An 11,671-nucleotide genomic window follows, 5' to 3' on the forward strand; every position below is an offset into this window, starting at 1 on the left:
ATAATAACCCAAAGATATCATATCAAGGTTAGGATCCAACTATGAAGATTTACAACTTAGAAATGGGATGCCGAGATCCAAGTTTAAATTTCATAAAGGTAGGTGAATGACGATTCACCAATTCCACCATTAGTCAAAATAAACGAAGTGAAATTCCCAATTCCTTTTGGGATACATTGAAACTATTCAATGGCATGTTTTAATCTCGGATTATGCTCTTCTATTTGTGACTGGGATACCGAGGATCACAAACTAGATGTGAATAACCATGCAAATGTGCTTGGTAACCTCATTGTCTTTATCATTAACTATTGATGTGCCGGTAAACCACACACGCTCCATCAAAATGATAATTATGAGATACCCATTACTACACTTTATTAGTGACTATTAGTGTGTTGGTAATCCACACACGCTCCACTAACGACCAATAAAGCATAATGTGCAATTTCATGGATTAGCATATTTTTCATATTTTTCCTAAAGTAACTAGAGTTGGGATTTTGTAAAATAATGTTCTAGTACTTTCTTTAATAACATTATACTTTTAATGAGATGTAGTTGTCCTATCAAATCATTATGCTAATGACCCTCCACTAATCAAGGAAGCGGTGGGTGAGAGTGGACACTCATTCAACTACCATTTTATAGGCAATTTCCTTATACCCCCTTATAGATTAGCTTCGTGAATGAGGCATACTAGCGATTTGACTGACCATAGTCTTATACATATATAATATTTAACTTTTAATTATAATATATATATATATATATATATATATATATATATAAGGTGTCTTGTAAACTTTTTAAAACTTTAGGGTTTATATATAAATTTCGAAAATCAAGACATTAATCTTAAATTTAAAATAAACCAAATAACTAGATTTAATATTTATCTATTAATTAACTTTTAATTAATTAATTAAATCTTGTAATGATTATCTAATTAAATTAAACAATTAATTTAATCCTAATCCAAATCCCTCTAGATTTTGAAAATCAAGGAATAGGATATTTTCCTTATTTTTTTCTCAATTATCCAATAAGGCAACTATTATCCAAAATGAAGAAACCTAAAAGGGAATAACAAATTTCGAAGTTTTAAGGGAGGAGGCTAGGGTTTCCAAGACCCTAACCCTAATTTCTATTAGGGTTCATGGAGGCTAGGGTTTTTCGAAAACCCTATGAACTAAAACCCTAAAATCGAAAATCTTGGCCTTTAGGGTTTAATGACTATAAACCCTAATTTGCAATTCAACTATTATAGCTATTCAATTTAAAAAAAACCAATCGCTCTGATACCACTGTTGGGTTTTAAGTAAAACAAATAAACTAGAAAACAATTCCTAAGTTCACATGCAACCTACTTTGGATCTATGTTTTAACTATTAAACATATAACTTTGAATTGCAAACAAGAACCCTAGAGGAGAGAGGCTATTTTCGAAAATAACTAACTAGGGTTTAAGAGTTACATACCTTTCAATTGTTATAGTAAACAATTGATAATCCTCTTGAACTTGATCTTATTGGAAGCCTAGCACCACGAATGTAATGTCTCTAATGGAATCACACCCAAGAACTAGCAAGAAGGAAACTTGAAGGAGAGAGGATAGGGTATGCAAAAATCGACCTAGGGTTTCTTCCAAGGTAGGAGTGGCCGAATTTAGGAGCTGGGAGGCTCCTTATATAGCTGAGGGATCTAGGGTTTTGGGAAAACCCTAATACTCCTTTGCTTGGGGCCTAAGCTAATCCAAAGGCCTTATCCAAAGCCCCTTGGACGAAATCCTTAGGGTTTCCCCTATAGATTTCGTCCACCTCCCTCCAAGGAGGTTCTGGAGCCTTCCACTCAACTATCTGATAATTGCAAACTAGTTCCTGCACTTTATAATTAATACTTTTAACCCCAAAATTAATTCTGATTAATTTTAGGATAAATATTAATTAAGCATTATGATTTATAATGAATATATATTAACATATTAATAAATCATTTATATTAATTTATTAATCGTATAATAAATCAATATCTCTCGTTTCATAATTTCCTTGTCCGGTTGCTAGGTTTGAGGGCAACCCAAAAGGACTGTGTTGCTATCAGTTTAAGTACATACCAATTATAGTTATGGGCTTAGACACCTAATCCAACAATTTTATCATTCCATCAGTGTTATTATAATTATACAAATGAAATATAACTAATATCAAGTTGCATTTGCTCGCAGGTTTTAATGACTTCTGTTGATGTAGATATTATATGCAAAAGTATCATCACAATTTACAATGGTTCCTCCTATCAAATGTTAGTCTTTTTATGTAGTAAAAAGTATGGAAGAAGGATCTAATAATCCAATAAAGTAAAGTTGTGTAGTTAAAAGATGGCATGGAATGGAATTCCAATTATGTTGGAATGGAGTATGGATATTTTCACAAAATTGAAAGTGATTCTAAGCAAAATTATTCTTTTAGAATGTATTATATAAGAAATAATGTATTTTTTGTTTTTTATTCGTCAATTGTTAACAATTCTTAACAATTGTTACCCGTATTTTATAAGAAATAATGTATTTTTTGTTTTTATTCGTCAATTGATTGTTCAAGAATTTGTTATTCTACAAGAAGTTTTTAAAGTCATGATCAAGAAGTAGGTTCAAGAATATTTTTATTATTTATGCTTCAAGAATATTTTTTATTTTTGAATATACTCATAAACATAATCTGTCAGAATGTCTGAATTAAAAGAACTATAATCAAATTTTTAAAATTAATAGAATCTATGATCCCTAAAAAATGCAATTTTTCTTTATTAAATATATATTAATTGACTAAATTACCCTTGTAATTAATTAAGATGATATTTTTCAATTATATTTAATTCAATAATATATATTAATCACTTTCTTAAAATAAGTAAATTGGATTGGCTCACATTTATGCATACAATAACACAATAATTACTTTGAATAGAATAACGTAAGCCTAGAAGCTATATATTAGAGTATCAATACTATATAGAATTAATGGTGTCGGTCACAACATGCTAGTCATTCTTCATCGATTCACATCAAACGAGCTTAGGACTTGGGAGGGAAAGTGGACACACAATCGGAAAGAGGAACAACGACTGCTTTCTAATTATGTTAACCCATTAAAGAATTCAAGTTTTGGTCCGGGCTCATTAAAAAAACATATTTATTATAAGGATTAAAAAAAATCATTTTTTATTATAACAAGTAGCCCAAAGATGACTATATGATATAGTGTTGACACGAATAACTGTAAATCGTGGTAAATAGTGTTGCTAATAGTGTCGCCGCTATTCCAAATCGCTATTTGATAAATCACTTTCTTACTAGTCTATGAACCGCTATAGCGCATGATCAACAATGAATATTGGGTTATTTAAAGCTTGATGATATTGACATTAACAATGAATGTCGGGAATTTGGAGCTTGGATGAAGGAACCGACGAGGAAGAAGGAATTATAGAGTAGAGAGAGGGAAGAAATAAGTTAAGGACAAGATAAATGGGAAAATAGAAAGAAAAAGATAAGGTGTTGCTTGTGTATTTTACAATTTCTTTTACATGTTGCAAATCAAAGAATTGATCTTAAGTACATTATCTTCGTCTCAAGAAGGTGTTTGGTTTCTTGGTGGAGGGTAAGGGAATGGTGGTGGATGGTCGATTAGGTAATCCTTTTAGGGTTAGAGTTTCAATTGGAGAGGGAGAGTTGCACCAAGAAATAATGGGTGGCGGTGGCTTACAATTTAGTAGCAGTGAGAGAGAAGGAGAGATGGTGGTGGATGCGAGCTTCCAAAGGTAGTGGCTCATAAATCTAAACTATGTTGTATATTCATCTTTCATCTTTCACTATCATAGGAGCATCACATCACTTTCCACCTTAATCTTTCATTCCAAGTTATACCCATCTTTCAAAAAAAAATTAAAATTAAAGAGGCAAAATAAGAGCAAAAAAAATTGTTTTAAGGACTGCTTCAAACTAGAGCTGGCAAAAATCAACCCAACCCGAACCCAAAATTAGCGGGTTGGGTTAAGATTTTCAACCCATTTAACTTAAATGGGTTAACCCGTTGAACCCATTTAATTAAATAGGTTGGGTTAGGTAAAAATTATTAACTCGTTTTCAACCCGTCAACCCATTTAACTTTAATATATATATATATATATATATATATATATATATATATAATTTAATATTATTTGAATATTATCATGGATTAATCAAAGTATTAATTTGTAAATTATAATGTTGCATTGTTATTATCTATGTTTAATAAAATTCAATCCTAATTTGCATCCTTTTTTTTAGCGCCGATAATATCGGTCACTCTCCAAATTCACTATGAAACTAAATGTTTTTAATGTTATTTGAACAATTTATTTGTATTTATGAATTACGATTGTGCTTGTAACGCTTGTTTCAGCTATCATTTATTTCTCTAATATTTTAGGGTTTTGGACTGGGACTCAACGGGTTGGGAGCGCCAACTCGTCGAGTAAGGATCATTATGGACGCGCGATGAAGGGTCTACTCGACGAGTTGGAAGGCCCCAACTCGATGAGTAGACGCTGGAAAGGAAAACCCTAATTTTCTGGGTTTTGCACGCCTCCCTCATCGTCTTTACAGTCTAGAAGCAAACCCTAATTGAGCTAACCTTCCATATTGAGTGTGTGTAAGGCTAAAGAGTGTGTGTTTGGTGCACTTCTTGAAGAACTCGAAGATTAAAGAGCTTGGAACGAGAAAAATCTTATAGATCCAACATCTACTCAGTTGTAGCACCCGTTCGAAGGTAAAAAGTTGTTACCTTGATCATTCTCTTGTTAGATTTCTCCATTTAAGAGTTTAGGGTCCTTTTAGCCCACTTTGGATCCATTTTTGGAGGTTGGGCATGAGTTGAAGTTGTAACTTCAGATTTTGACTCCTCTAGGCCCTCATAGTTATAAAGTTATCGACTTTATCAAGCTTTGGTCCTTCTCCATGCCCTAAATGTATTATCAAGCTTGTTTTTAGCATTTTAGTCTCTTGAAGCCTTGCATGCACTTAAATTTGGCAACTTTACGTGGTAACTTAACCCTAGGGGACTGGATCTGTAATTTAGGGCTTTAGATTCGACTGAAAAGGGCTGAATAGGTTGAGACTGGGAAAACTCGACGATTTGCCCTGGAAACTCGATGAGTTGTATCGGGTTTCCCCGTTTAGTGGATACTGAGTGAACTCGACGAGTTGATGAGACAACTCGACGAGTTGGCTAAGGTTTGTCCCGGTTTTCTGAACACTGAAGGAACTCGACGAGTTTCTAGATGCACTCGACGAGTTGGGGTCAACATGGATTGTTGACCTTGACCTTGACCATGGTTGACCAAGTTTGACTCTGAGGGTATTTTTGGTATTTTGGAATTTTGACAAGTTAGCCACATGATGGTTGTAGGCAGTTGAGTTGGAGCTGCGAGTTGGGACTTATCTTATCAGTTCAACATTTCTTGAGAGGTGAGTCTCCTCACCATACTAATGGGTCGAAGGCACCAAGGCCGACCCATTATGTAATTATGTGGTATGCTAGTTAAGTATTTGGTATGTGGTATGCTAGTTGTCTTTGTGATACTTATATGGAAAACCCCGGGGGGAGTCCGTGACACTTGGATATCAAACCATGTGGGGGAGCCCATGGCACATGGATATCAGACCATGTGGGGGAGCCCATGGCATTCTAGGTAAAGACCATGGGGGGAGCCCATGATACATAGGTGTAAAACCATGAGGGGAGCCCACGACATCCTTATACGTTTATATGCATGGCTTATGGGATTGTTATGGATTATATGATTATGTGGGGTATGCTCTGGGGAACTCACTAAGCATTAGCTTACAGTTTGTTGGTTGTTTCAGGTACTTCAGGATCTAAGGGCAAGGGCCCGGCTTGATGGCGTGACATGCACTCTCTGGCGATTTGTTTGGGGACACTATGATTTTACGAATAATGTATCTGAAGTTTTGGATTTGAAAACAGTTGTGATTGAAATTTTAAAACTTATGGAAATGGAATACACTATTTAAAAATGAAAAAAATTTATTGAGATTTTAGGCTGTTACAATGCTTTTGTCATAATTATGAAGTTTTATTTACATTTTATCATTTAAGTGGTATAATATTTTATTATATAATTTATTTAATTGATTTTAAATGGGTAACTCGCGTTTAACTCTTTTATTTAATAGGTTTGGTCGGGAACTACATAAACAGGTCAACCCGGTCCCATTTATCTAAAATGTTAGGTTGGGTTGAAAATATCAACCCATTTAAATAAACAGGTTGGGTTGGGTTGACATTTTCAACCAAATTATTAAATGGATTGAATCCGAACCTAACCAAGGTCGACCCATTGTCACCTCTACTTCAAACCATTAAAAAGATTTCTTCATCAAAAATACATGATCTTTCTTGGAATCAAGAAACATTTCTAGTTGGGATATGTAAATCTTCTCATCTAAACTACCATGAAGAAATACAGTTTTTACGTCAAGCTGCTCAAGCTCCAGATCAAATGAACTTACCATGGACAAAAAAACATGAATTGTTGTGTGTTTCACGATAAGTGAGAACACCTTGTGATAGTCAATTCATTCTTTTTAAAAAACCATTTTGCCACCAACCTCAATTTGAACCTCGTAGATTCAACTCCATAAATTCTCTCATTTATTTTAAAGATCCGTTTGCATCTCATTGGTTTTGCTTATTTCGATAATGGGACAAGAACTTACATTTTATTTTTCTCAAATGATTGTATTTATTCATTATCACCATTAACCATTTTAATGTGTGGTTAAGTTTTACAAGTTATGTAATTTTATAAACCTTTCTAAGTTTCTTATATTAGTGGCATTTTATGTTTTACAATTTAAGGACAATTCCATAAAAGCCACTGTATTTTTTTTTCCGGTTTAACCATCGAAATAACTTTTTTCCAGTTTTGTTTTATTTTTCATAAAAACCACTATATTAAATTTGGTAATAACAACTGAAGTTTGGAATTTGTTTGGTTTCATTATACAATTTTTTTTAATGATTTAACCTTTTAAACTTTGATTTTTTTTTCCTAAAAGAAACATTTTTAACAAAATAAAAGCTATTGTTTCGATTGGTGTCTTCTACTCGATACCGAAACGTTCACGGCATAAGCCAAGTATGTTGAAGCCTTGAAGGTTTAGAAAAATAGATACAACAATATTAAGATGAGCAAAGGAATTGACCCGGCTGGAACCGGCCCGAACCGGACCCGGTGCGGGAACCAAAGTCGGCCGAATTTAAAAACCAAACCGGATCGCTGGTTCTACCGATTCTCGATTCCTACCGGTTCTTATCGTGTCTTCAATGTTAGAACCGATCCTCAAGAAATAGCAACATACGATTCCGTTTTTTGCCGGTTCTACCGGTTTTTGTCAGTTCCGATTCTACCGGTTCCCGGTTTCAAAAATCCACAAAAATATCGTCTCGGTATTGGGCCGATCGGCTCTATCCGGTTCCGGTACCGGGTTTTCCGGTCCAAATGCGCATCCCTAAACAATATCATTTGATTGCGTTCGTTATTTTGGATATTAAGATAGCTATTTTTTAAGTGTTGATAAAACTAACCAAGCCATGACCTTTTTTATGTATAAAATCAACCTACTACTAGGTAGAACCTATATACGTCAATTGTAATAAAAAAAAAACCCAAACTGAAACGGAAATAAACATAACCGGAAGAAACCGGATCTGAACCGAAAAAAACCTTTACACTTCCTAGTCTAGACCAAGACCGGTTCGGGAAAATAAAAAGGGATAATGACTTGAAAGGGTAACAAACTTTCGACTTTTGTCACATTTAGTCACTAAACTTTTTTTCGTTATCTATTTGCCATTGAACTATTGAAACTGTTCATATTTTACCCTTATGACCGGCTGTTACCGGTCATAAGGGTAAAATGTGAACAGTTTCAATAGTTTAGTGGCAAATAGACAACGAAAAAAAGTTTAGTGACTAAATGTGAACAAAATCGAAAGTTCGTTTCCCTCTAAAAAGTTCAATGACTAAATGTGAACAAACTTCCTATTGTATTATGTTTTAGCAAATTATTTATTTTTGTTTAATTGTAGCAACATTTGTTGATGAAGAAATCTATGAAATAAAAAAACAAAATGTAACATCCAGATTTCCAGGTATCATAATTTAAGTATTTTTCTTTTGAGTTAAGAAGAGAGACTCAACGAGTTGACGCCTCAACTCGTCGAGTAAGGTCGTGACTGATGACTCGGATTAATGAATGGACTCGACGAGTCGGTGAGGCGACTCGACGAGTCCGTGTTGTTGGCAGAAACCCTAAATCTTTGGGCCCGAGCCATATTTAAAGGCACTTATGACCTTCAATTGCAACTACCTTTCCCATAAGTGAGAACCCTAGCGAGCTTGAGTGTGTAGAGTGAAAGGAAGGGCTATCTTGAGCTTTTTGGTGTGATAGATCCGGACCCTTCTAGGTCCAGAGAGCCGAGAATATGAAGCTTTAGTAGAGTAAACCTTGGGGTTCGAAGTTAGGAAGCATTTATGGTATTTTTATGGTATATATAGTTATTTTCATCTTACACATAGATATAAAGTATTTTATATAAATTACGTGCTATGTGTGCATATTATTTGAATACTTGTTGTCTATGCTGGATGAACGATTTTATACATGTTTTAAAAGATTTAAACGGTATATTTATTTTATATCTACAAATATGTTGCGGATGAAACATGGGTAGATGAAATAGTTGGTGTGTGATGAAATAAAATGATGAGAGATAGGAGATGATAGAAAGGTGATGATAATTAGGTAAATCGATGATGATGAATATGTGATGTAGGATGAAAGGAGATACCATAACCTTAACCGACAATGTGGCGATGTAGTCATCTATCAGAGTATAGATGGCGACCACAGACTATTCTAGACAACTCAGTGGAAACATCAGCAGACCCATAACCTGTAGGTGATGAATTACGAGTTCAAGCGATGTTGTAACTACGTATTCATGCGATTATACTCTAACCCCTTACTATGAATTACGAGTTCAGACGATGTTGTAACTACATATTCATAGGATGTCACAAATTCCGCATGCCAAACTAATGGTCATAATTCACATCAGTGAGAATGGTTCATTTTTTTGTAAAATCAAAATCAGATTGAAAATTTTGATTTTTTATTTTGGAAAATGTCAAACCATTGTTTTTTATTTCGGTTTTGGTTTTTTGTTTTTTTTAATATATTTTCAGGGTTCTGTTTTTTTTTATTTCATAAATTTCTTCATCAACAAATGTTGCTACAATTTAACAAAAATAAATAATTTGCTAAAACATAATACAAGAGAAAGTTTGTTTACATTTAGTCATTGAACTTTTTAGAGGGAAACGAACTTTCGATTTTGTTCATATTTATTCACTAAATTTTTTTTCGTTATCTATTTGCCATTGAACTATTGAAACTGTTCACATTTTACCCTTATGACCGGCAACAGTTGCCGGTCATAAGGGTAAAATGTGAACAGTTTCAATAGTTCAATGACAAATAGATAACGAAAAAAAGTTTAGTGACTAAATGTGACAAAAGTCGAAAGTTCGTTACCCTTTCAAGTCATTATCCCAAATAAAAGTGTTGTCGGTCATAAGGGTAAAATGTGAACAGTTTCAATAGTTCAATGACAAATAGATAACGAAAAAAAGTTTAGTGACTAAATGTGACAAAAGTCGAAAGTTCGTTACCCTTTCAAGTCATTATCCCAAATAAAAATGGTCCAGACCTAGATTGAGAGACCGGTCCCAAACGGAGACCTATTCGAACACCGGATCGGACCCTTTTTGTGCACCTCTAATATATAGTCCACTTCTGGCCTTCTTTGGATTCAAGACAAATGAAATAATTTTTTCACTCATCTCATATCCTCTACAATTATGGGCTTGCATTCTTTGGTTATTCATTTATTGTATAAACCAATCAAGCTTGTTTAACATCAACATATTTGCCTATTTTTATGCATATTATTCATATCTTTTGTTCAGAACCTCTAAATTTTGTTGTCTTTTGACGTATTTAAAATTCCAGAAAATTAAATAACAAATAAGCAAACCAGGATCGGTAACAGCCAGTGAAAAAGAAAATTTGGTACTGATTTTCAAGTAGGAAGTACAAATTACCAAAGCATCATGGTACCCCTACTCTATTGACCATAACTAAGACATCTTATTTAACTTAATCAACATTATTACAATATTAATTAAATTTTCAACTCTTTCCACCCTTCCGACCACTTTTACTTTGAGCTTGAGTTTGATCATCTGGTCCTATTTCATGAGCCTTGCTCTGAATCGTCTGACCCACCTCCTCCGTCTTCTGCCCTGCATACACCGCCAGATCCTCAATCCGCTGCTTCGCATAATCGATCTGCTCCGGCACCGACCCCATCGTCTGCCGGAGTCTATTCACCAAGAACGATAACGAGGTCAGACCCGTCAACCCGAACGTCCCGGAGGTCAAAATCCCAGTAACCGCAAGCCCGATTATGAGTGCTGCGGGTACGATAACCGGACTGAAAATTATGAACACCGGGGTGGCTAAAGCGAGTCCGATCAATGTTCCGACGAAGGTTAGTCCGGCGAGGCCTAGTAACAACCCACCAACTGGAAGCAACGCCATCACGGCCAGGATTTTGCCCTTGGATGGACCTTGTTGATGGCGGAGGGACGAATCGCCGCCGTAAACAGGGCGGTGGTGGGTGGTGGTGTGGACTTGGATCTGGTGTGGCTGACGTTCATGAGTAGCCATGGTTAATGGATGCTTGTAGTAGTGAAAGAGATCAGCTACTGAGATGGAGGAGGTGGTGTTTATAAACATGGAGGGGTGAAAGTGTGGCGATGACACGTGTATGTTGACGTGGCAGCATTAAGGTCTGCATGAGGTCCAAGTTTCATAGCTTTTTGGACTGTTCTGAATCTATTGAAACACGCGACATGTTCTTTTTTGGGGAAGTTATATTTGACCCCCCTGTAATATGAACTTATTACAAAGAGGCGTGTTATACTTTGTGAGAATTAGCAGTAACGCCCCTCAAGTATACTAGTTTGTCGGTGAAAATAGTAATGTTCTTTAAAAGTATGTTTCGAAAATAGTTAGTTGCGATATCGTCCGTATAAAGATATTCATTAATTTTTATATTTTTAATTGAATAAGTTAATGAAAAACTTCCTTTCCAATATTTTTTTTTATTTTTTAAAGTCTTCTAATTAATATCATGTCACTTGATTTTTTATTTCAAATTTTAAATTATTACTTTTTCATTCTAATTATATTAAATTAATAAAATTATAATAAAAATTTAAATGAAATTAATACATATTATAAAGTCACATATTTATTTAATTCAACGATTATAATGTTATATAACTAAAAAAATATATCTAATTAATAATTTATTTAAAATAATTGATTAATAGTTTTGAGTTTTTACTATAAAAATTTAATTAATTTTGTAACTATAGTTTTCAAAGGTTATAAACTGATATTAATATAAAGGAAAAATAATTAAAAAAGAAACAAAAAACACCAATGTTCTATTTATGTAATTTGGCTGTT

The 11,671-nt window shown here is 34.1% G+C and overlaps 1 protein-coding gene across 1 annotated transcript; it reads right to left on the minus strand.

Moving 5' to 3' along the window:
• Positions 1-10,188: 10,188 nt before the first annotated feature.
• On the minus strand, positions 10,189-10,891 carry LOC145100827 (oleosin Ara h 10.0102-like). The gene has a single exon (XM_079037955.1). It carries the CDS (start codon positions 10,862-10,864, stop codon positions 10,325-10,327), a length of 540 nt encoding a protein of 179 aa, XP_078894081.1. The 5' UTR covers positions 10,865-10,891; the 3' UTR covers positions 10,189-10,324.
• Between the last annotated feature and the right edge of the window lie 780 nt (positions 10,892-11,671).

The sequence above is a fragment of the Lactuca serriola genome, chromosome 4, assembly GCF_051521515.1.
Source record: "Lactuca serriola cultivar US96UC23 chromosome 4, Lser_US96UC23_V15, whole genome shotgun sequence".
NCBI classification, from domain to species: Eukaryota; Viridiplantae; Streptophyta; class Magnoliopsida; order Asterales; family Asteraceae; genus Lactuca; species Lactuca serriola.

Excerpts from the sequence above, each read along its gene's own strand:
- LOC145100827 (XM_079037955.1), bottom strand. The coding sequence starts at position 10,864 with ATGGCTACTCATGAACGTCAGCCACACCAGATCCAAGTCCACACCACC.